The sequence below is a fragment of the Takifugu rubripes genome, chromosome 5 (assembly GCF_901000725.2).
Source record: "Takifugu rubripes chromosome 5, fTakRub1.2, whole genome shotgun sequence".
NCBI classification, from domain to species: Eukaryota; Metazoa; Chordata; class Actinopteri; order Tetraodontiformes; family Tetraodontidae; genus Takifugu; species Takifugu rubripes.
In genome coordinates, this window is record NC_042289.1 from 13,438,569 (window position 1) to 13,464,075 (window position 25,507).

A 25,507-nucleotide genomic window follows, 5' to 3' on the forward strand; every position below is an offset into this window, starting at 1 on the left:
ATGTTCCCACATAATGAGCAAAGCCGATCCCGGCCAACTTAATACGCGTCTTATTTGAAATGCAAACAAACCGCGAGCAGAGGCTATCACCTCAATCTAGTCCCCTCCTGTTCTCCGGCTGGCAGCTCGCAGGAGCCGCCGCCGCCGCCGCACCGTGGCGAGGGCGGGAAACGGGGGCAGCCCCCCGTGAAGGAAGGCACGGGCCTCGTGGGGGGCGGAGGAACATCAGATCAAAGGAGCCATCAAAGAAAAGTTCTGATGGGCGTCGACATGAAAAGATGCTGAAAATTCCAGAACGGATTCATTTGTACCTTGTTTATCCTGAGCCGGTGTGAATGGAACGCTGCAGTACCGGCAGAAACAGAGGGGGGCAGCGCTGAGCTGGAGCCACAGTTGGGATAAAAGAGAACGAGACGGTCAACGCTCACAGGTCCGTGGCTACGGTGGCAGCGCCCCCTGCTGGACACGTTAGCAGCCCTACGGTATCGTACATGACTGACGGGAACAAATCGGAAAATCAGATGTGTTGGGACGTCTGGTCGTTCACATGCCTCCACCCACCCCAGCATTCCCACATCCCCGGCGGGGTGAGCTAGCCAGGGACAGATGGGAGGGGGGGGGGGGGAGAGGAGGAGGATGATGAAGAAGAGGAGGAGGGAAAGGAGAAAAAGGTAGAAGAGGAGAAAGAGGGGAAAAAGGAAGAAGAGGAGGAGGAGGAGAAAAGGGAAGAGGAGGAAGAAGAGGACTCCAATTGAGGAGTTTACACCATGAGCAGTTTTCCGCATCACATGCTGTACAAGTAAAAGCAGGCCCCTCCCACTAGCCCAGGCCCCTCCCACTAGCCCAGGCCCCTCCCAATGACTAGGCCCCTTTCACTAGCACAGGCCCCTCCCAGTAGCCCAGGCCCCTCCCACTAGCCCAGCCCACTAACTGGGAATTAAACAAGCTGGAGTCACTTTTTCCCCTCATAAAAATCCAGTTTCAGGTTTGTCAGAATTTTAGAAAGAAAAACAAAGAAATCCTGAAAAAATTAGTTCTCAACGTTCCGAACACGTTTAAAAACACGTCTAAACACGTTGAAACACACGTTTAAACACCGCGATAGCAGCAGAGCAGCAAATGGCACCAACGCAACACCAAAAACTGCTGATGGCAGCAGACGTGAACGTGTTATTAACATGTTATTAACGTGTTATTAACGTGTTATTGAAACTGTTACAGAAACTCAAGTTCCAATACAGAACACACTGAAGCTTCACGGCAAAGGAGTGAGGAGGAAGAGGGAGGAGGAAGATCCCCAACAGATCAAACGCTGTGTGACCCCCCCATCACAATAATAGATAAACAAGAGGATGAAATGGAAGGAGTGGGCTCGCCCCCCCAGGGTCAAGGGTTAGGAGGTGGGAGGAGGAGGTGAAAGTAGGAGCACAACGATGCATCACGTGCCCCCGTGGGGGGGGGACGGGGACGGGGGGGGGGGGGGAGCAGCCGGTCTTACCTCGGGCAGGTAGAGGAACGCGGGGGGACACTGGAGCGAGTGCGGTAGCATCCCGGAGCCGGAGAGAAGCAGGCAGCCGGAGTTGGCCATGGAGCTCAGCGGGGGGGGACGGGACGCTTTGCGCATTTAGCAGGGAGATCCTCGCTCGCTCGCTCGCTCGCTCTCTCTCTCTGGATCCTTCTCTCCGCTTTTAATTCTCTCCTTTTTCTCCTCTCGCTGCCTTTTGTCTCTATTGAGGATGTAGCGGCGAGGCGAGAGCGCACGGACAATGTGCACGTTCCCCTCTGTCACTGGAGCTCCCTCCCTCTCTCTCCTCCCTCTCTCTCTCCTCCCTCTCTCTCTCCCCCTCGCTCTCTTCTTCCCTCTCTCTCTCTCCTCTCCCTCCCTCCCTCTCTCTCTCCCTTCCCTCTCTCCCCCCTCCCTCACTCTCTCCCTCCCTCCCTCCCTCCCTCTCTTCTTCCCTCTCCCCCCCCCCCTCTCTCTCTCTCTCCCTCCCTCTCTTCTTCCCTCTCTCTTTCTCTCTCTTCTCTGTTTACTTTCAGCCATAAAAGCCAACCCAAGCATTCAGACACAGAGGGGGAGGTTCTGCGAGGTGGGGGGGGGGGGGTTGTGGAGGAGACGGGGGGTTGGGTAGGTTAGGGTGGGGTTATAAAAGTGGTGGGGGTGGTGTGGGGGGGGTTACTGATGAAGTCCCCGAAGGATCCATACATCAAACGCTGCTGAATAACAGCGGGGATGTGAATGACATTAGAACAGCTGATCCGGGGCATTAGCACCTCGCGGGACACCGCGGGCCCCCTTTAATTGCCCCCCCTTCACAAAAACACACATGTACCCCCCCCCCAGTGACCGGGAGCATTCTGCGCTCAAGGACACGAACGGTCGGGAACATTTAAGAGGTAAATGAGTACCCAAAGACCAGCTGGGAGCGGGTCGGAACCAGCTGACACCAAACTCTTCCCGCTATTAAAAGGAGTTCACCTGAACTCTAAATCTGGGAAATCAGGAAAAATATGTGCGGAAGAGGATATACCTGAGGATATCCAGCCGGCGGCGCCCGACTGAGCACGCCAGAACCACGGCGAGAAGACGACGAGAGGGTTCTGTTGGGACGCGGGCCTCACTGTCGGGTTTGGAGGCACCAGAACCGTCACAGTCTGATCTGACGTAAACGCTAGCTTGACGCCGCGGCACGGAGCGGCGGAACGCCGCTGTCGTCGGCAGGTTTCGGAATATTCTGCACATTTACGGTGACTCTGATGAAACGAGTCCGAACCCCGAATCCTGCCGACATCGTATCCCGATGCACGCGCTAGCCTAGCTAGGCTCCGGTTAGCCTGGTGCTAGCGCCGGTTACGAACAGTAATGAGCAAAGGCCCCGTTAGCCAGGTGGGCCGGACGGAAGCTACGCAGAGAAGAAAAGAGGCGGAGCCGACGGCGGAGCGGCGACCACCACATTCCCGCGGTCTCACCTTCGCCGGCGGGCGGGATAATAGGCTCCCGCTGAGGGAGACGCAACACGACCACGGAGGAGAATTAACTCACCGTGCACAGATTAAACAGCTCCCAGCATGCAGCGGGAGCGAGCCTGACCCACAATTAGGCGTCTGCGCCACTCGTTAATGAAGTCGACAGACAGAAACGGCAGCCGGCGGTAACTCAAAGGACGCCGGCCTCCGGCGGCGGCCATCTTTGTTGCAGGTACACAGGCTCACTCCTGGATAATTGGCCCGAGCGTTTGATGCGCAGATCAGTCACGGCAGAAACGCGGCGGCGTTCCAGGCTGATCGGCCCGGCATCGCCCGCTAACGGCGGCGATCCATCTCCGTGTCGTCCCGCCGTCTCCCGCTCTCTCCTCCTTCCTGTCTGTCGCTCGGCTGCAGTTAATAATTCAAATGAGCGCCGGCGGATCGCTGCCTTCAAAGAGCGCCGCTGGAATGTTCTCAAAGGTGGCTTTTTCTTTTTGTCATGTGAAATCAAAGCGCTCAGACGCGGCGGCGATATCCTCGGTTAACTCCCGGCGCCGCTGTTCTGCCAATTAAAGCGAGATCAACAACCGGCGTGTGCGGTTCACACTCATCACCACAAGGAGAAGAAGAAGAAGGAGGAGAAGAAGAAGAAGTGATCTTAATCATCATCCTCCTCATCACTGCTGCTGTTTGTCTTGCTTTGTCTCCGCCGCCGCCGCCGCCGCCGCCGCCGCCTCCTGATAATGGCGGTAATCATGGTGACACCACCACCACCGCCATCAGTGGCGACTCTGCCACATCTGCCCGGCGTGTCGGCGTCCTCCGGGATGAGCCGGGTCTCGATCAGATCTGAAGCGCCGCCAGGTTTTGAGCCGCCCCCGGAACGTTAGCAGCTAACCGCCGGCGTTTCAGCGCGAAAAGGTCGAGAGCAGCAGTAAAAAGCCGCCGCGCTCAGTCAGCAATAATCAGAGGCAATGGCGGCGGCGGCTAATGGGGCCCCAACGATTCTCCGCTGTTGATGGTGCGACCGCCGATCGATACGCGCGCTCGCCCCCGTCTTCATACCGGACGACCGTTTATGTCCCTTAACTCCCATCAGGACAATAACGCAGGAAGGCCGGACGACGTCCGCGAGTCCGTGGAACGTCGTGTTAGCGTGCGGTAGCTGGGGCTAAGCTAGCCGTTGACCTGACGCAGGAAAGAGATCAAAGGTGCCACAATCCAAATAAATCCGTCACGTCTCCGAGGAGGGACTGGAAGTTTCAACATGAGGAGTGGAAGATTTTGGGAAAAGCGCCACGTTCCTGGATAAAACCTGACAAACACAATTAACGGGACTCGTGTTTAATCCCGGCAGCCGAGGATGAAGACGTTTGTTTTTTCCGCCTCGTCCCGTCGGCGCCGGTTTTCCCTCCTGAAGGGAACTTTTCCCTCCTCTGCACCGTGCACACAGCCCCCCCTCCAGGAGGAGAACCGGAATATTTCTGCCTCCGTGTCTTTAATATTCAGACGGAGGGAACATTATATGGTGATTTATATGATGATATTTAATAATGATTATGGCGCTAAATTAAAACTGCAGCGTAACCAGAAACTTTGGTGATTAAACTGTGATGAATGAAGCAGGAAAAAAGGAAAAAAGGGGGAATATTTGTCTTTGAACAAGGAAAATCCTCCAGATTTTCCTCATTCTTGGAAATGCTCGACTGCGAACAAGTGGTTCAGGCCTGGGGGGGGGGGGGGGGGGGGGGGGCAGGACCGGGCCGGACGCTGCCGACCCCCTGAGACGCTGGGAGCAGAAACAAAGCAGCGTTTGGTGCTGGCGTGGGGGGGGCGGCGAGGCCTTTTCGGGGGGGGGGGCACCCTTGAAGTGCCCCTCTGACAGGCTGCCTCATTATCTGGCATCTCCAGAGTGCCGGCCGAGCCCGCCACAGAAGAGGGGGCACGAGGACGCCTCAATCAGCCCGCCCCCGGGGTACGTGGGGGGGGGGGGCGAGCTCTCGCTAAAGGTCCGCTGATTATATCTGAGGCCCGGAGCTTCAGGGATCCCCACTAATTAAAGGTTGTGTCATATCTGTTAGAGATAACAAAGCCTCCCAGCTCCGCTCCCAAGACCGGCGCTCCGTTCCTCCTTCCCGCCGATCCGCGCCGCATCATGTCAGGCTGACCGGTGGCGGGTGCCCCGAGGAGGGGGGGTGGGTGGGGGGGGGGGCTCCTGTTTAACCTGCCCTCACCCGTCTCAGCGGAGGCGTCGCCGCTTCTTTGTCTGGAGGCATAATTAAGGCGCTCCTTCGTTATTTCTTCACTTTGAGCGCAGATCTGAGTAATTAGGAGGCAGAGCCACGAGGTGGGGGTGGGCGGGGGCGTCGCACACACACACACGCACACACACACGCACACGCACACACACACGCACACACACACGCACACACACACGCACACACACACACACACACACACACACACGCTCTCCAAATGAGACGCATTCGTCTCACACACATCTCCAGCTGCCGATATCCGCCGGCCGCTGAACGATGTTTTTCCGAGCGCGGCGGCTGTCGCGCGCTGACGCATCGATTCCAAATTTTGATTAAAGGGACGTTCCGGGCGGCGCCGGAGCGGCCGCAGGTCGGCGCAGCGGCCGGACGCCGGGACGCGGAGGCCGCGGCTTCCATTCATCCTGGGACGTTTTCGCCCGCCTCGTCTCAGAAATCACGGCTTCTTTACGGCGAACTAATGCAGCGCCGCCGCCATCGGCAGCTCGCCGCCATCATCGCTCACCCGCGCTTTTAGCGCCAACACAAAGGAACGCTTCTGGAGGAGGCAGAGCAGAACGGGAAGGGTTACTGACTCTGCTCCCACACCGCCATACATCACCGCTCCACGCCGCACGCCGCTCCTCCCGCCGCTTTGACAAGGAAGCGAAGGCGGCGGCGCGGTGATGGAGCTTTATGGCCACGGACAGCCGCGTCAATACATCGAGCGTTTTACCACCCTCTTATCCGAAGGTCCGGCGGGCTCGGGGGGGCCGGGCGGCTGCGCCTGGCGGGGGGGAGCGGCGTCAGAACGGGGCTTGATAACCGGCGCCATGTTGGGCCTGGAGGCCGAGCGGAGGCGCTGATGGAGAGAGAGCTGACAGGCGGAGCGACGGGCGAGCGAGGAACTCACATCAGATCAATGATGAAAAATTCAGCGCTGGCAAAAGTGGCTGCGGGCGATGATGTCACACGCTGGCGTGCGAGCGTGTGGCGACCGAATGTACGCGGAGAGGCTAACGTGCACACGCCGGCGGCGCCGCAGGGTCGGAGCGTTTCCCTTTAAGAGGCGAAGGAGTCGATGGAGGAGAGATAAAAACGGGGTTATTAAAGCGTCTGTTAGCGCCGCCGTCCCCGTCCCCGCCGCCACCGTCCCCGCCGCCACCGCCCGAACGTTGCTGTGGCGCGTTCCTGCAGCAGGAAAAGACCCGTTTGGGACGCGGGCGTATCGCTGGGCCCCAAAATGTCCCTGATTCATTTCTATCAGGAGCGATCATTTTCAAAAATCCATCAGCTCCGTACGTTCCGGATCTCATCGACGTCCGGAAGAGGAAAAGGGAAAAGGGCGACCCCGACTATAATGTCTGGAGCCCAAAGCGAAGTCAATTACATAGATTGGTGGAGTGACATAAAGAGCATTCCATTTGGGAGCAGATTGGTCATGCCGGTAATGTCCCCTCCGAGCAGCCGTACCTTTGACCATTACTCCAAACAGGCAGTCGGGGAACCGGGACTTATTTCCCCACAACTGGGAACGCTGCCGTTTCTCCCAGAGGGGGTCAGGGGTTCACGCCGCTCCCACATTTAGCAGCGGCGAGTGAGGAATGGTCCATCAATACCGGCCGACACGCGCGGCCGCGGCGAGGAACGTGCAGCGCGACTGTCGCCGCCCGAAACACCTGGACGATTTATGTCGGAAGTGTGTTTACAGCCGCACCTGGAAGTATTTCAAAATCAATAAACGGGATCATTGCGGATGATGGCGGCGCTCAGATTCAGGCCGTCGGCGCTCACCTTCCCACGACTCGGCGCCTCCTCTCCTATAAACCGGACGTTGCTAACACGAACGCTATCTGAGCGGCTAGCTTCCCGGCGGACGCTTCTTTCCCACCTGTAAAACAAGCTAATCTCCTGATGCACTAAAAGGTTCGCAGAGATTCTAGAAATTTCATTAACCTTAAGTGAAATTTCCAAATATTACAACATTGTTTGACTTCAAGAGTCGTAAATTTACAAGTTTTGCATGTTTGGACTAATGGATGAGTTCTTTTCCCATTTCGCGGGGGAAAAAAGTGCTGGATCCCTGAACTAATCGATGCTAAAAAGCGTCCAGTTCCAGCACTACACTTTCACGTTCAAACATCCCTAATTACCAGAATCTCTAAAAGTATAATTAATCTATCAAACGTGTCATCGAATCAGAGCCAGACGGCAGCTGGAGATGATTTATGGAGCCAAGATGCCCGACGGAGCGCCCAGAAATGGAAAAGCGCACTCAAAAATGAGTCACTCCGCTGTTTACATCCACTCAAATCCGCCTCATCTGTGTCCGCGCAAACTTCACTGGGATTACCGGAGCGGGAGCCTCGTTTACCGGCCCTCAAACCTGGCTGCACCTAGCTAACGTTCAGCCGCCTGGTTAAAAAGTTAGCGCTGCGGGTGGGAGGGGCTCGGCGAGGACGGAACAGGAAAAGTGCTTCTGGTTCTGTTCACGGAAAAGCAGTGTTCAATAAATATCTGTGCTATTCCCAGCGCGTTGATAACGAAGGCGCGCGCGTGGCTGCGGGCGGCAGTTGGAGGCTAGCGTTTTGGGTGGAACATCAAATATTCATCAGCACACATTCACGCTTCTGCTGACTAAATCTGCAGGCTGTTCTTATTAAATCCAACCAATATCGGTCAGGACGCGGCGTCGAACTCACAGCGTGAGGGAAGCGCGCGCGAGCGTTAGCGCGCTAGCACGGAATGTGTGTCAGAACTGGTCCGGAGGTGAACAACAACAACAACGACGACGTGCTAATTCGTTCAAAGCCTGACGTCAGGCTGCGTTCCCGAACTCCTCGCTCATCCACCCCCCCTCCGGTCGGCATCCACGCGGCGTCCGTGTCGCGGCGTGCCGCCTGCCGCCGTCACAACATCGGAGCTTTGCGGCGAGTTGCTTCAGTCGTAAATGTTTGATGCGGCGTCTGCGTCCTTTTTAGCCTGTTAGCTAAGCGCTGTGTTTGGAGAAGTGCTACTTAAATAGAAGCTCTAAATATAAAGTTGGTGTGGGAGCGTTCCGCCACGCTTCCCTCAGCGTCTGGCTGTTTGCTGCAGTGCTGCTCTCCATGCGGAACGCCGCCCCCCCCCCCCACCCCCGTGCAGCGTGAGCCGCCCCGGGCGCCCGCTCTTGTTACCTAAGATCCAACCCTGCCCTCTGACCACATCCCCCGCCACCTCCCTCCAATCGCGCCGCCATCGAAACCTCGCCGCAGGGACTCTCGCGCCGATACAGATTTTCCACGGACATCAGCCCCGGAACGACGGCGGCGGGGAGAGAGAGGGTTGAGGAAATTCTGCCCGAAGGAGGCGGAAGAAATGTGAGCGTAATATCTGTGGAGTGGGAGTCATGAATGTAATATGATCGCGAGCGAGCGAGGGAGCGAGGGCGGGAACGCCGCGCTCCTGCTCAATATTTCAGAGGCTGCCGCTTGTTCCCGCCGCCCCGTTGAGGGCGGAAAACGGACGGGATCCACGGAAAAATGTTCAAGTGTCAACGTCGGCGGGGCGTGGCAAAATTACAAACATACATATACACACACCCCGGTGTCAGAGGTGTGTGTGCTCGGGCCCGGCCAGAAGGATGGGCTTCCCCCGCCGTGCACGTCGGCCGCCATCAGTCACGCGCACGCTGCCGGATTACTTCCTGGGACGCTCGCACGCCTTCCCGAACGCTCCCTCTCCCGTCTCTAAACGCTATCTGTCAGTAGGTGCTGCTGACGGAGCCTCGTCTGTCGCCTTTCTCATTACAGGTGGGGGGGGGCGAAGGGGGGGGGCTGGCGTTCCCGCCCCCCTCAGGGAGACGGAGGTACGGAAGCATCCGCACAGAGCCGGCACCTCCGTCTACTTGACATAACCCCATTCCCGCCTCCTTAATTCATCCAGACGCGGCACGCAGCCGCCAAGGAAACAGTTCAAAGGATGGGTGGACAAAAGCTTATTGCATTATGGGATGGAGGGGGGCGGAGCTAATGCATCAGCCATATTGGGTCATTTACGCCTGATGGGATTCACGCAGCTGCACCGAAGCTTTAGCTCCTCTGTCGGGAAGTTAAGCTAGCCGCTAGCAGGACAGAAACATCGCTAAGTGTCCCGGAAACCACGGTAACACGGTCGCCTCGCTGTCCACTGGCTCTTTTAGAATTCCTAAGTTAGAATTACCGACACGGAGCGCGTGATTCCCAGCAGAAGGGAAGTCGCTCTCCATCCGTAAACTTCTCTTTGTTCCAGGTGTGCGATCGTAAAGAGGAAGCAGCTGCTAATCAAAGCCGCTGATCTTTTATTCCGTTTACCCAAGAACTTTTGTTAGATGATGGAACGTTTCCTCCCCTCATTTATCTGTGTAAATTCTCAGTCATCCAGGTCATTGTATCCAAGGTAGTTTTCTCTGTCAACTGGACTGGGTTTCTTCTCTTGAAGACGTTTCGCCTTCTATCCAGAAGTCTTCTTCAGTTCTGAAATCGCTGGGGAGAGAGCTTGAGAATATATAGCCCCTGGACCATTTGCATGCTAATGATCTGGGTGGTCACCTGAGAGTCGTTAGCAGGGTCGTTGGTCGGGTCGTTGACCTAGTTTCTGTTGAGATGTCTCCCCTTTGTCTGCTGGGTCACATGGTGATGAGTCACTGGGTCTCTTGGAATGGTGTGAATGTTTGTTTTGCTGTTGGAAGGAGTGGAGGACTGCATTGTATGTGGGTGATAGGAAGTGCCTCAGGCCACCACCCCTGTTTAAGGATGGTTTCTCCAATTTAACATGGATAGCTTCCTTGACCCCCCTTTCGAACCAGCGGTCTTCTCTGGCCAGTATCCGTACTTGGCTGTCCTCGAAGGAGTGCCCACTCTCCTTTAAGTGTAAGTGGACTGCTGAATCCTGACCCGAAGAGGTGGCACGTCTGTGTTGTGCCATTCTTCTGTGTAGAGGTTGTTTGGTTTCCCCAATGTACAGTTCCTTGCATTTCTCCTGGCACTGTACAGCATAAACAACATTACTTTGTTTGGGTCTTGGTGTCTTGTCCTTTGGGTGTACTAACCTCTGTCTGAGGGTGTTGCTGGGTTTGAAATGAACCGGTATGTCGTGTTTCTGGAGGATCCTCCTAAACTTCTCCGAGACTCCAGACAGGTAGGGGATGGAAACGCTGCGGCGTTTGTTTCTCTCCTCCTCTCCTTTGCTGAGGTCTTGCTTTCTTGAGGTTTTGGTGAAGGCCCAGTCTGGGTAGCCACATGTTTTGAGAGCTGTCTTAATGTGGTTCTGTTCCTTCTTTCTGCCTTGGGATGTGGTGGGTATTTCCCTGGCCCGGTGTTGGAGAGTTCTGATCACTCCCAACTTGTGTTCCAGTGGGTGGTGAGAGTCAAACTGGAGGTACTGGTCGGTATGTGTAGGTTTTCTGTAGACTTCGATGGTGAGATTTCTGTCCTCAGTGATCTTGACTGCGCAGTCCAGAAAGGCCAGACTGTTTCCTTTTACCTCTTCCCGGGTGAATTTTACATGCTCGTCTGTTTTGTTGAGGTGATCGGAGAACGCTTCCAATTCTTGTATTTGAATTTTGACCCAGGTGTCATCCACATACCTGAACCAGTGGCTTGGCGCAGTTCCTGTGAAGGATGTCAGGGCCTGGGATTCCACCTTCTCCATGTATAGATTGGCAACTATAGGGGATACTGGTGAGCCCATGGCACAGCCATGTTTCTGCCTGTAGAAGCCTTCTCTGTACTGGAAATAGGTGGTGTTCAAACACAGGTCCAGCATGGTGCAGATTTGGGCCGGTGTTAAGGTTGTTCTTTCTGTAAGATTCTTGTCCAATAGAAGGTGCTTGTGGATGGTGTCTATGGCGCTGGCAGTGGGGATGCACGTGAAGAGTGACGTGACATCATAAGATACCATAGTCTCTTCTGGAAGTAGTGTGAGTCCAATGACTTTTTGAGCAAAGTCTTGGGAGTTTTTGATGTGGTGTGGGGTGTTGCCAACCATGGGCGACAAGATGGAGGCCAAGTATTTGGAAATGTTGTAGGTTACCGAATTGATGCTGCTTACTATGGGTCTGAGAGGGGTCCCTGGTTTGTGGATCTTGGGCAATCCATAAATGCAAGGGATGGTTTCTCCTGGATATAGACGGTAGTATTGTGGTCTGTCAATGGCTTTATCCTTTTCCAGTTTCTGTAGTAAGTCTACCACCTTCTTCTTGTATGAGCTGGTGGGGTCCCGTTTGAGTTTCTCATACGTGGCGGTATCTGTCAGAAGACTGAGTATTTTGGTGTCATAGTCAGTGGTATTGAGTACGACCGTGCACCTACCTTTGTCAGCTGGTAAGATGGTGATGTTCTTGTCCTTGGCTAAGGATGCAATGGCTCTTTTTTCCTCATTCGTGATATTGGAGGTGGGAGGTTTTGCACTAGCAAGAGCGGCTGTTACCTTGAGTCTAATCTGTTCTGCTTCTGCTTCCGGGAGTTTGTTGTTTCTAATGGCAGTCTCAGTGGCTGTGATGAGTTCGACAGTCGGTACCTCTTCAGGGGTGACTGCAAAATTCAAACCTTTGGACAGCACTTCCTCCTCGGCTTGTGTGAGCTCCCTGTCTGATAGGTTTTTTACCCATTTCTCCCGTTGTGAGTCAGACAGGGATGTGACATGGTTGGAGAAGGGGTTGGTTCCGCTGGGGTTGTGTTTTGCCAGTAGGGTGGTGAATTTTCGGATCTGACGTTCCTTGGTCCTGGTGTGTTGGGTGTGCTGAGTCCTGGAAACGAGTTTGGCTATTTCTTCCATTACTTCAGAGGGGAGCAGTAGGTGTAGTTCCTCCCTTCTTTCATCTAACTTAGCTTCCAGGGTGTTTATGGTAAAGTGGATTTGTCTGATCCTTTCATTGAGTAAGCGTTTTTCCGTCATGTGAAGAATTACCTGGGCTCTGTGTCCTTTTACTGTTGATCTGATGCGTAGACAGGTGGGAGTCATCTTCTGCTGTCGACATCTGAGGTTGTAGCGGAGGTGGTTCTTAAAGTCCGCTAACTTCTTGGCTGTTTTCTCAAGCTCTCGCACCAACCGAAGGGTATCTCTCCCAAAATGTGATGCAAGATGTCTGTGTAAATTCTCAGTCATCCAGGTCATTGTATCCAAGGTAGTTTTCTCTGTCAACTGGACTAGCCAAACTCGTTTCCAGGACTCAGCACACCCAACACACCAGGACCAAGGAACGTCAGATCCGAAAATTCACCACCCTACTGGCAAAACACAACCCCAGCGGAACCAACCCCTTCTCCAACCATGTCACATCCCTGTCTGACTCACAACGGGAGAAATGGGTAAAAAACCTATCAGACAGGGAGCTCACACAAGCCGAGGAGGAAGTGCTGTCCAAAGGTTTGAATTTTGCAGTCACCCCTGAAGAGGTACCGACTGTCGAACTCATCACAGCCACTGAGACTGCCATTAGAAACAACAAACTCCCGGAAGCAGAAGCAGAACAGATTAGACTCAAGGTAACAGCCGCTCTTGCTAGTGCAAAACCTCCCACCTCCAATATCACGAATGAGGAAAAAAGAGCCATTGCATCCTTAGCCAAGGACAAGAACATCACCATCTTACCAGCTGACAAAGGTAGGTGCACGGTCGTACTCAATACCACTGACTATGACACCAAAATACTCAGTCTTCTGACAGATACCGCCACGTATGAGAAACTCAAACGGGACCCCACCAGCTCATACAAGAAGAAGGTGGTAGACTTACTACAGAAACTGGAAAAGGATAAAGCCATTGACAGACCACAATACTACCGTCTATATCCAGGAGAAACCATCCCTTGCATTTATGGATTGCCCAAGATCCACAAACCAGGGACCCCTCTCAGACCCATAGTAAGCAGCATCAATTCGGTAACCTACAACATTTCCAAATACTTGGCCTCCATCTTGTCGCCCATGGTTGGCAACACCCCACACCACATCAAAAACTCCCAAGACTTTGCTCAAAAAGTCATTGGACTCACACTACTTCCAGAAGAGACTATGGTATCTTATGATGTCACGTCACTCTTCACGTGCATCCCCACTGCCAGCGCCATAGACACCATCCACAAGCACCTTCTATTGGACAAGAATCTTACAGAAAGAACAACCTTAACACCGGCCCAAATCTGCACCATGCTGGACCTGTGTTTGAACACCACCTATTTCCAGTACAGAGAAGGCTTCTACAGGCAGAAACATGGCTGTGCCATGGGCTCACCAGTATCCCCTATAGTTGCCAATCTATACATGGAGAAGGTGGAATCCCAGGCCCTGACATCCTTCACAGGAACTGCGCCAAGCCACTGGTTCAGGTATGTGGATGACACCTGGGTCAAAATTCAAATACAAGAATTGGAAGCGTTCTCCGATCACCTCAACAAAACAGACGAGCATGTAAAATTCACCCGGGAAGAGGTAAAAGGAAACAGTCTGGCCTTTCTGGACTGCGCAGTCAAGATCACTGAGGACAGAAATCTCACCATCGAAGTCTACAGAAAACCTACACATACCGACCAGTACCTCCAGTTTGACTCTCACCACCCACTGGAACACAAGTTGGGAGTGATCAGAACTCTCCAACACCGGGCCAGGGAAATACCCACCACATCCCAAGGCAGAAAGAAGGAACAGAACCACATTAAGACAGCTCTCAAAACATGTGGCTACCCAGACTGGGCCTTCACCAAAACCTCAAGAAAGCAAGACCTCAGCAAAGGAGAGGAGGAGAGAAACAAACGCCGCAGCGTTTCCATCCCCTACCTGTCTGGAGTCTCGGAGAAGTTTAGGAGGATCCTCCAGAAACACGACATACCGGTTCATTTCAAACCCAGCAACACCCTCAGACAGAGGTTAGTACACCCAAAGGACAAGACACCAAGACCCAAACAAAGTAATGTTGTTTATGCTGTACAGTGCCAGGAGAAATGCAAGGAACTGTACATTGGGGAAACCAAACAACCTCTACACAGAAGAATGGCACAACACAGACGTGCCACCTCTTCGGGTCAGGATTCAGCAGTCCACTTACACTTAAAGGAGAGTGGGCACTCCTTCGAGGACAGCCAAGTACGGATACTGGCCAGAGAAGACCGCTGGTTCGAAAGGGGGGTCAAGGAAGCTATCCATGTTAAATTGGAGAAACCATCCTTAAACAGGGGTGGTGGCCTGAGGCACTTCCTATCACCCACATACAATGCAGTCCTCCACTCCTTCCAACAGCAAAACAAACATTCACACCATTCCAAGAGACCCAGTGACTCATCACCATGTGACCCAGCAGACAAAGGGGAGACATCTCAACAGAAACTAGGTCAACGACCCGACCAACGACCCTGCTAACGACTCTCAGGTGACCACCCAGATCATTAGCATGCAAATGGTCCAGGGGCTATATATTCTCAAGCTCTCTCCCCAGCGATTTCAGAACTGAAGAAGCCTTCTGGATAGAAGGCGAAACGTCTTCAAGAGAAGAAACCCAGTCCAGTTGACAGAGAAAACTACCTTGGACTCCCCTCATTTAATATTCACAAAGACGGCGTTCCTGGGAACCTGCTTTGTTTCTTAAAAGTGTTTGTAGCCAGGATGATCAAAGCTCCCTCAGACCCAACGTGCCGCCACGCGGAAACGACGGCGTCGCTCGGAAACAACTAAATGACGGCAAAATGAGTAACAGCTTCAAAATGGCTGATAATAAGAGCGGGAGCGGCGGGAGAACGCCAGACAAATGTGACACTAAATCCTGCATTTGGAAGCTCCGGAGTAAACAAGTGTTGATAAAAGGAGGCGACGCACAACTTCCTTTGTGAACGCCAAACGCTCCAAACGCTCCGAGAGCAGAAGAAAGGGAGGGAAAAGCTTCTTTCGCTGTGACACCTCAGCGGCGTCTCACAGGCCGGCAGGACTGGGACAACATTCCTACTGCTGCCCCGCCCACTTCATGGGAGCCGCCCCGCCCACTTCATGGGAGCCGCCCCGCCCACTTCATGGGAGCCGCCCCGCCCACTTCATGGGAACGGGTCCAGTACATCTGCTTGGGACTATTTTCACCCGCGGATGACTCCACATTTGCTTCCTTTATGTGTTTTTTTTAGCAGATCCAGTACGTGTGTGTGTGTGTGAGTGAGTGTGTGAGTGTGAGTGAGTGTGAATCACTGATGTGTTTTTAATAGTTTCCGGACAACAACGGCGATCCGTGGCACAGAGGAATTCGATTCATCAGGCCGACTCACTCAGAGGTGTAAAATATTGCCACCATCTTCCGCTCCGATAAGGAAGTGTCGGAATAACCGGAAAAAGGGGCTCACGTGAAATGGAACAACTGGGAAACTCAAACGCTCGACGATAAGAAACTTCAGTAATTTGTTGACTGGCCAGAAAACTCGACGGCTCATTAAGGAGGCGGAAATATTCCGGATCAGCAACGGGAGCGTGTTCGGAATGGGAATAACGGCAACCCGCCGTTAAAGGAGGACAAAAATCCCGGCAGTTTCCTCTAATTTTGGGGTTCGGGACCCACTGGGATCCATCCTTCATCGGAGGCCACGGCCCCCAGCGTCCCAGGTCTCCTGGTCGGCCTCTGATCCGGGCTGCAGCAGGAGCAGCCGCGGGTGTGGGTTCAGCGCTGGAGCCGGAGCCGGAGCGGGAGCCGGAGCCGGAGCGGGAGCCGGAGCCGGAGCCGGAGCGCTCCATGTGGAGAGATTAAAGGGCCGTATCGATCCGCAGCGTTCATGCATTTTGCATGAGGAAGACGATGTCAAAGAGGAATCTCGGACCAGAAAGGAGAGTTGGAGAAATAAGTGAGGAAAAATCCCACCACGGAGCTGTTCTCCATGGAAACCGCCTCTTTTTATGGGATGGTGCGCGTTGGAACCCTCAACGACCGCCGATATCGCCCGTTTTCACCTCTTCCCTTCTCGCCATCTTCCTCCTCATCCAGGTTTTTGGGGGGTCGAGGAAGTCGGAATGTGAAAAACAAGCCCCCGAAAAAGAAGAAGAAGAAGAAGAAAAGAGAAAGTGGCAGCCAGAGTCTGTCTAATGGCGGCAGCGAGTCCGATGGAGAATTCTGAAGTAGAGTGTGAATTATTTAGGATGTGTGGCGAGTGAGCGGCGCTCCGGAGCCACAGCCCGGAGTGGCGGAGCGGCCCGAGACTGCGGAGCACAGGAAGGACTCATCCCACGTCTTTATTCCTGCACATGGGCGAGGGAGGGAGGGAAGGAAGGGAGGGAGGAAGGGAAGGGAGGGAGGGAAGGATGGAGGGAAGGAAGAGAGGGAGGGAAGGAAGGGAGGGAGGAAGGGAAGGAAGGAAGGGAAGGATGGAGGGAAGGATGGAAGGGCAGAAGGATGGAAAGGTGGAAGGACAGAAGGGTGGAAGGGCAGAAGGATGGAAGGATGGAAGTGCAGAAGGATGGAAGGACAGAAGGATGGAAGGGCAGAAGGATGGAAGGACGGAAGGATAGAAGGGTGGAAGGACGGAAGGATGGAAGGGTGGAAGGCCAGAAGGATGGAAGGACGGAAGGATGGAAGGGTGGAAGGATGGAAGGACGGAAGGATGGAAGGGCAGAAGGATGGAAGGGCAGAAGGATGGAAGGATGGAAGGATGGAAGGGCAGAAGGATGGAAGGGCAGAAGGACGGAAGGATGGAAGGGTGGAAGGATGGAAGGGCAGAAGGATGGAAGGGCAGAAGGATGGAAGGGCAGAAGGATGGAAGGGTGGAAGGGCAGAAGGACGGAAGGATGGAAGGGTGGAAGGATGGAAGGGCAGAAGGATGGAAGGGCAGAAGGACGGAAGGATGGAAGGGTGGAAGGATGGAAGGGCAGAAGGATGGAAGGGTGGAAGGACGGAAGGGTGGAAGGATGGAAGGGTGGAAGGACGGAAGGGTGGAAGGATGGAAGGGTGGAAGGACGGAAGGATGGAAGGACGGAAGGATGGAAGGGTGGAAGGATGGAAGGGCAGAAGGATGGAAGGGCGGAAGGATGGAAGGGCAGAAGGATGGAAGGGCAGAAGGATGGAAGGGTGGAAGGATGGAAGGGCAGAAGGATGGAAGGGCGGAAGGATGGAAGGGCAGAAGGATGGAAGGGCAGAAGGATGGAAGGGCAGAAGGATGGAAGGGCGGAAGGATGGAAGGGCGGAAGGATGGAAGGGCAGAAGGGTGGAGGGGATTTTCCTCCCTCGTCCCCATGACCCATTTCATGATGCTGATTATTCATCATCAACATTTCATGCAGGTCATCATGCATGTTTAAAGCCCCCCCCTCCACGCCGCTCCCCCCCCCCCCCGACAACAAGACAAAAGCAGCCACCTGTTTGGGGGGGGCACCTGTGTGTGTGTGTGGGGGGGGGGGGGGACCACCTGTGGGGGTAGCATGTGTTAGCTTGTCCAGGTCGTCGTGTCAAAACCAGCACCTTTCTCCCTGAAGTTTGTGTTTCTGTGTTGCCATAGCAACCAGCAACCAGCCATAGCAACTTAGAAAAACTTAGGGTTAGAAACGAGGCGGAGCGCCGTTCTTAAACAGCCCCCCCAAACCGCCGGCGGCCCCCAGAACCGGATCAGCAGTTTAGATGCTGGATAATCGGACATCAGGAACGTCGCTCATTTTCCGGCTCCTTCTGAAGGTTCAACGCTAAAAAATCCAACTTCTTTTCCGACCTGGGTAAAATTCGCTGGGCTCCAATGACGACGCGCTGAATTGATCTAAATCCACGATCGGTTATTTAAGGAAGAGCTCAAACCTGGAAACTGTTTTATTTAAAGGTCGTTTTCCTCTTAAATTGTTCCCACATTAAAGTTGGATGATGAATTTTACAGCAGGTGGACACCGAAGCTCCCGGTGCATGCTGGGAAGTTTCACCGGGAGAACAGGAAGTGGTGAAACAGCTGCCCGCGGACGCTAACTCCAGAGACGTTCCGGCTAGCTCGATTAGCGCCGCAGTGCCCCTAGCTTGCTCAGCTCGGGGTTGCGGGGAGCAGAACCTCGGCGCCGGGTCCCCGTGGTCGGCCCCGCCCCCGGGTCCCCGTGGTCGCCCCGCCCTCCGACAGATGTCACTCTGTCATTGGACGCCGTCCCGTCCCGCACAGGTCACGCTCGGAAAGTCCCTTTTAAGATTTAATTAGCCGTGTTCACCGGGAACTTCCAGTCGGGCAGAGTCAGCTCGTCGGACTTTATGATGGGTGAGTTGTGCACATTCAGCGCTAATGCTAACGCTGCGTTAAACCTCCCTCCTGTCGCCCCCCCGCCCCCCCCGGACCAGAACCCAGGCTCCATCGCTAATCCGACAGAAAACATCGGAATAACGAACCGGCACATGCCTGAAACTCCAGGAAGCTCGTTGGCGTGCTCACGGCCGCGGCCTCGCCGTGCACGCCGGCTGCGTGGGGGGGGGGGGGGGGGGGGGGTTAACCGCCATCAGAAATCAAAGCGTTTAAGCAGATTGTCCACAAGCACGTCTGGGAAGCTTGATCTTCCTAATCTACAAATGGCTTCTTGTTATTAAACTGCTAATTCGGAGGATTAAAGGATCCGTGAGAACACAATCCCCTTCCTGTCCTTTCCGGGCTGCAGCTGAAGGTGGCTTAAATATTAATTAAGCACACGCACGTGTCGGCCCGTATGCACACGCACGCGCAGGGATTAGGAATGTATACGAGGGGCTGCCCCCCCCCCCGAGCTAATCTGAGTCAGTTTGGGATATAAAGACACTCCGATAATCAGATTCCGGCTCCTTTGGATTCTCTTTCCCTGATTAATTTCTCCGTTTCCAGCAGCTGAGCTCTGACTCGGAGCCGTCAGAGGCTGAACCGCGACATTAACGCCGACGCTAATCAAACGTTCCGATGCGCTTGCTCCCGCAAACTGCTGATAAGGCGGATTTACAAGGTGTGTCGGCGTTCCCGCGCTCCATTATGAAGCAATCTCCCTCCGATTTTAACAGCATCCTGAGTGTTCCGGAGCAGGAAAAAACGCCATCGCGGAGATAAAACCGCCGCTAAAGGAAGCCCGCTGCCGGGATCGGCTCGCCGCGGCCCGGCCGCCACGTTTCCCGCCACTTTCGCTCAAATTAGCCACGTCATCCGTGCCGACCTTTGGGTCGGCGAGCCCTCGGCGGCTTCCACGATCCAGCGCCGGAGCGGCTGACATTCACGGCCATTAGCGCCATCCAGGAAAATCACTTTATTTCAGCGTCGCCATCACAGGGAGCGCCGCCGCCGCCCCGCCGCTAATAACAAAAGCAGCGGCCTATTTTAGCCGTGACAAGTGTTTCAGGATTAGAATTTCATTCCTAATGGCGTCTCCGGTAGCGCCGTAATTCACTACCTTTGCCGTATCAATTCCATTATAATCTCATTAAGCCGCGGCAGCGAGGTGATTCCAGGGAGCGGAACAGCCGAGCGTGCGCTAACGCTAATTGAGCAATACTTTTTATTCATTATTATTGCCCATTATTCAATTAATGAACTTAACGCACGGCTTTTTTCAATCGCGCGGCGGCGGCGGCTTTTTTTAATTCCATTAGCGGGAGGAAGAAATAAATAAAGAAGATCCACAAACGCTCGGCCCCCGGAACGCCGCCGGCGGGACCGAGGGACAGTGAACCGGACCGAGCCGAACGACGGAGGAGACGCTCTCGGAACGCCAGGAGACGGGAAGCTGCACATCTGCGTGAGCGAGCGCCCCCCCCCCGATCGATACGTCTCAAACCTAAATGGCGTCTTGATTAGGTTATTGAAATTTTCTTTTTAATTAAAAAACGCTCCGTGGGGGGGGGGGGGGGGGGGGGGGGGGGGGCTCGTTTATATGTTCATCACTTTATGAAGGACGGCGGCGAACGTGTCGGCGCCTCATCAATCAGCGCGACGCGGGAATTTCTTGTGCATTTGTCTCCATCCCGTCCTGGCGTGGCGGCGCCCTCGGACGGCGGCGTCCACCGCCGACATCAATCCTTCTGACGCCTCTAAAACCTCGTTTGTTCCGCGCTCGGGCGACATCATCCCGCTTTCGTGGCCGCCATTTTTCCCGCCAAAGTGCAAAAAACGACAAAAACAAGTGCGCGTTTGATGGCGGCGCCGCGCTGACGCGTCCGCGTGGCGATGCAGCACCAGAGGCCCGTTGGGTTGAATGTAAACATCCAGAAGTGGCGCCCGCTCCTCCCACGTTCTCGCCATGAAGATGCATAATTTAGGAGAGCGGAGAGCAAACGCGCTGAGGAGCAGATCAGCGGACGGAAAACTGCCTCCCCGGAGAGCGAGCGCCATTACACTCGCCGCGGGATGAGAGTCATTCCGCCGTGCGAGGCCGGAATGGCCCCATACATCCTGCGGGGGCACAAGTGGGGCGGCGCCGCCGCTTGTCACGACCACGGCGAGAGGACAGAACGCGGCACGGACGGAGACGGAACCGGCGCAGAGCGACACCGGGAGGACCAGAGAGACCTCGAGCAAACACACACACACTCACACACACACACACTCGCACACACACTCACACACACACACACTCACACACACACTCACACACGCACACACACACACACACACACTCACACACGTGTGTGTGTCAGGCAGAGCAGCGATGACACCAGATGTTTGCACCACTTTTCCCATCAGGATTAAAGGAAACCAACTGGTTCCACTCATGTCCTCATAAAACACGGAGAGACGCTAAAGTCAAGAGGAAAACACCGGAAGGGGCTCACAACATGACCTTTACCTGTTCGAGTGTGTGTGTGTAAGAGAGACAGAGTGGTGGTGGTGGAACAGAGGGGTTAAAGGTCATTTCCCAGGTCCAGCAGGAGAACCAGTGTTTACATCAGTCATTTAGTAGACAGGCAGACAGGCAGGCAGGCAGGCAGACAGACAGACAGACAGACAGACAGACAGGCAGACAGGCGTGTTGCTAACGTCTGTGTCACATTATTCAGAGTTTAAGTGAGAATTATTTATCAGTGTGAGCAGCCGAGGATCCAGGCCGGCCCCTCACACACACGCTGAATATTTCTGTTTCTAGTTGGAGCTTTAACACATGCTTGGACCAGCCCGCACACACACACACACACACGCACACGCGCACACACACACACACGCGCGCGTATCCGAACATACAGCAAACTTATATAACCATCATGAAAAGTGCATGAGGGCCCGCACCACCACCGACAAACACACTCCAAACTCACCGTGACAGCAGGCAGCGCACACACACACACACACACACACACACACACACACACACACACACACACACACACACGTGCGCCTGACAGCAGGTGAGGTGCAGCAGCCGTTCTCATCATCCTGCTGGATGTGACCCAGAGGACGGAGCGCCGCCCCGGGCGCGGCCTCCAGGACCGGGGCGCCTCCGCGGAGACTTATAAAGTCCTCGCCACAATTTACTGTGAGGGCTCGGGCGGCGGCGTCCGGTGGCGGGCTGTCGGCGCCGCTCTTATTTGCTTCATTCCCTTTGACACGGCCTCTGGATTAGGGTCATAAATTCCAGGGAATCGGTCAATAACCTATAACACTAATGTCACTCTCCTGCCATTAATTTTACAGCCGCGCTCTTTCTTTAGCCCCTTTTTTACGTGACGGAGGGGTTTATGCTCCCGCCCATTGATTGGGAAGAGTATATAACAGGCTCGGAATGGAGCCCATAAACGGGAACACACATATGAAAAACATCGGCGCAAAAGTGGATGTGACAAAAATCAATGAGCTCGTTGGGGATTCCGACATTTTCCGGGTGCGTTCGGGTTCTGGCTGCAGCGAGACGGATTCTCTTCGGCATCGGAACGTTGGAAAATTCAAAGGTGTCATTCTAAGAGCATGCTAACAAGGCACAAGGCTAATTAGCACAATAGCCGCCACTGCTAGCTAGCTTCAGCCTGAGCAAAAGCTTTGTTATTCAGGATAAGACGCAACAATCAAGAGCTCTACATGCTATAACATGCTAGAACATGCTATAACATGCTATAACATGCTATAACACAATAATAATAATAATATGCAGGACCCTAAATATGCTCGGCGCGCTCGCATCGCTCATATAAAGCTTGTTTTACCGTGAAATTACACGCGGCTTTCGAGTATTTCCACACGGCTCATGCTAATATATGGAAATATGTGCAAATACGAATATCTGCATGTAGATACGGGCTGCGTTGGGACACAAGATTGCAATTATTACTACAATTTGTTTGGAGAGTACGAGGAAAGTGTCCCGGTGAGGTTTTTCAGGCAACTCTGAGGACACGAGAGGCAACCAGCTGATACGGCCTCGGAAAATTTAATCTTGGCCCAAAACTGTTTGATGTGGAGTCTCGTCGACCTCTGAGTGCTAAAATTAAACCCTGTTCCTCCAGAAATGAACAACATTCCCAGTTATTATTCTCCTGATTGGCAAAAGGTGTCGTTAGCCTAAAACCCTGGAAAACTGGCGTCTGGCGCCGCGTGAGACGGAACCAGAAGTGGTTTTCTTCTTGCGGGCGGCGAGTTGCCAGCGGACGTGTTGTTGCCGGCTTCTCCTCCCAATCTTCCCCTTATGTGAGCGCTGACACTTCAGGGCATAACTGCGGCACAGGCGCGTTAGCGCCGCGCACGCCTTCTGCTGCAACGGTTCCGAGGCCGCTGCGGAGACTGCAGCAACACGCCAACAACCTGGAAATCAAGAAGCATCCTGCAGCTGATTGGAAGAGAAAACGGCGGCGCCGGCGAACGTGACCTGAAAGGTTTTACAGCGTCTGCACGTCAGCGCTACATCCAGCTAGCAGCGGCTGCGGCCGGCAACTGTAGCGTCAGCAGCTAAAATCTGCCACAGCCAGATATCCACCACCCAGTTAGCATCTGCTACACCTCTCTAATGTTCACCGCAATTAGCTAATGTCCTCTGCTAGCTCACACCTGCAGCCGCTGAGAAACGACCTGCGTCGTTAGCTAAAGCTGCTGGCGGGAAATGGGACTTTTTCCTCCATTAGCTGCCGATGCCTCGATCAGAGGCTGTTGGAGACGCATTTGAACCAAAATCCGTGCTTGAGTCCCGACTTTGTCCGTTTTTTTTTTTTGGTGGCGTCGCCTCGTTAGAACAAAAGGCTTCAGTATTTAATCACCTCAGCTCGTCACATCAGAAACACCTGCTTTCCTTCGGCTTCGCTGCCCTTTGGGGAACTTCGCTTGCGCGAACGTCAGACTAACTCGCGCTGCAGCTAGCGACGTTTCACCCTCGCGCTGCAGCGGCGCCCTTCTGGTCCTCCAGAAGACCGCGAGCGGACCCTTTACAGACGGCCGTTAATCATCACATCAGCTCCCTATTTCCCCCCCCGCTCCCGGAGGGGGGAGGCGGCCTGAATTGACGCGCAGCTAAAATGGCCGCTCGCTAGCGAGCGCTCAGGAGCCCCCGGACAGGCGGAGGCGCGGCCATCCAATCCCACATCATTAAGGCTGGAGTCCTTTATTGTGTTGGAGGCATTAAATGGTGCCTGGCTCCAGCCCTGAAGTCACACTCCAGCAGGAGGAAACAGCAGAAAAATAACGGCACAGCTGGATAATGACTTTTCCCTGGGAGGCCGACCATGTGTACAAAAGCGCTAATGATAGCAGGTGCAATAAGCGGGCGCGAGGCTTTTACTGCGCCCGGATCTATTTTCCTCCGCTAAACTCACCAGTGATTTCCCTGGTGTGGGTGTCTTTCTGTAGTTTAAGAACCCCCCCACCCCCCCTCCCCCCCCCCTCTCTCCTGTATTTAATCTCTTTATCAGCTGTGCAGCTGATATCAAAGATGACGGCGGCGAGGAGAAACCTGCTGTCAGACTCTCGTCGTAATTAGCTCGAGACCTTTTAGCCCGAAGGGATGAGATAAAACCTGAGAGCGCTACTGTTGCTGCAGCTAGCGCCGCCAGAGAGGGTGGAGCCTTCGCTCCTTTGATATTTGCACATCAAAGCAAAGAGCGGGAACAATAGTTGGACGCAACTTTTCCAGATATTTTAGTCGACACCCGGGAATCAAGATAATCCTAAAGGCGTGGGGTCAGATGACGTCATCCTGCTCAAGCTAACTGCTGTTCGCTAACTGCTGTTAGCTTGAGCCGTCGCCTCTGCAGCGCTGCTGATGCAACAGTTCTGCTCCAGAAAACTGCATCAGCTCAAAGAGCAGCGGAAACCTGCCGAGTCAGGGGGGCGGAGCCTAATCCCGAGCCCGGAGACGCTTCCGTGTGCAGGAGTGAGGAGAAGAGGCGGGAACGGGAACCTTGAGGTTCCTCTCAGGACCTTCCAGGAACCAGGAAGGTCCTGATCAGGATCATCAAGACCCGTTTGTGGCAGCGAGCGGCGCCCTGGACCAGGACCGCGGCCCCTCGTGGATCCGTGGTCCAGGGGGCCCACGTAGAGCACGGATACATCCCGCCTCCCCATCACCACTAAATTATTCATCAGACGGGGGGAGCGTGCGCGCTCCTCCATCCGTGTCCCCGCCGTCTTTCTCTCAGTGTCTAATGCAAAGGAACGTTAAGGGGGGGTCGCAGGACCAGGGCACCGGGGCCCCCGCACGGCCTGTGTACACATCCATCTACACGGGGCCGATCGGGAATGTGAGCCAGAGGTAATTGGCCCGGATAAGAACATCTGCTCGGTGAATAAATATTCTAATGAGGCGCGAGCGGGTTCCAGGACTGACGCGCGGCTGACAGGCCCCCGGGGGGGCCGCAGGTAACGCTCGCCACCTGCGCTTCAAACAGGAGGCGGGGCCGACGCCGGGGTCGGGGGGCGTGTCTGACGGGTAACGAGGAAAATCCCCGATTTAAGAGGAGCAGAAGAAAAGGAACCAGACGTTTGCGTTAGCATTAGCATCCCTGCTGCTAACGCCGTCAGTCACATGACCCCATCCTGAGTTTCACGTCATTCCAATCTGTTCCGACGCCACATTTGTAAACGACGATGAGCTCTGGAACAGGAAGTGATGTCAGAATTTAAATGATCTCATGGGACAAAACTGCTAAAATCAAAGAATTCCGAGCAAAACTGAAAAACAACAGAGTCTAAATTTGCTTTTTTTAATTCGTTTTATCGACGTTCAATTGAAAAAAAATTCACTGGTGTCAAATAAATAACAACATAAACAATGAAAATGATAAAAAGAAATAAACATCAAAGTTCCTCCGGAGCCTCCTGCTGGTACCAGAGGCCCGCGGGCCGACCACGGCGGCAGGGACGAGGCTCCTCTGACGGAGCGCCATCAGAGACGGCAGCGAGTCTCAAAGGGTCAGAG

At 54.3% G+C, this 25,507-nt stretch overlaps 1 protein-coding gene across 12 annotated transcripts in view; it reads right to left on the reverse strand.

Moving 5' to 3' along the window:
* rbfox3a (RNA binding fox-1 homolog 3a) overlaps window positions 1-25,507 on the reverse strand; it is a 261,145-nt gene that overhangs the window by 71,234 nt on the left and 164,404 nt on the right. Inside the window, exon 1 of one of the 12 annotated variants that reach the window (XM_029836499.1) lies at window positions 1,499-1,815. The exons of the other annotated variants lie outside the window; for them this stretch is intronic. Within the exon in view, the coding sequence (XP_029692359.1) occupies window positions 1,499-1,624 (126 nt within the window). The 5' untranslated portion in view covers window positions 1,625-1,815. Of the gene's footprint in view, window positions 1-1,498; window positions 1,816-25,507 lie in introns of those variants that run through there. 12 annotated transcript variants of the gene reach the window in all.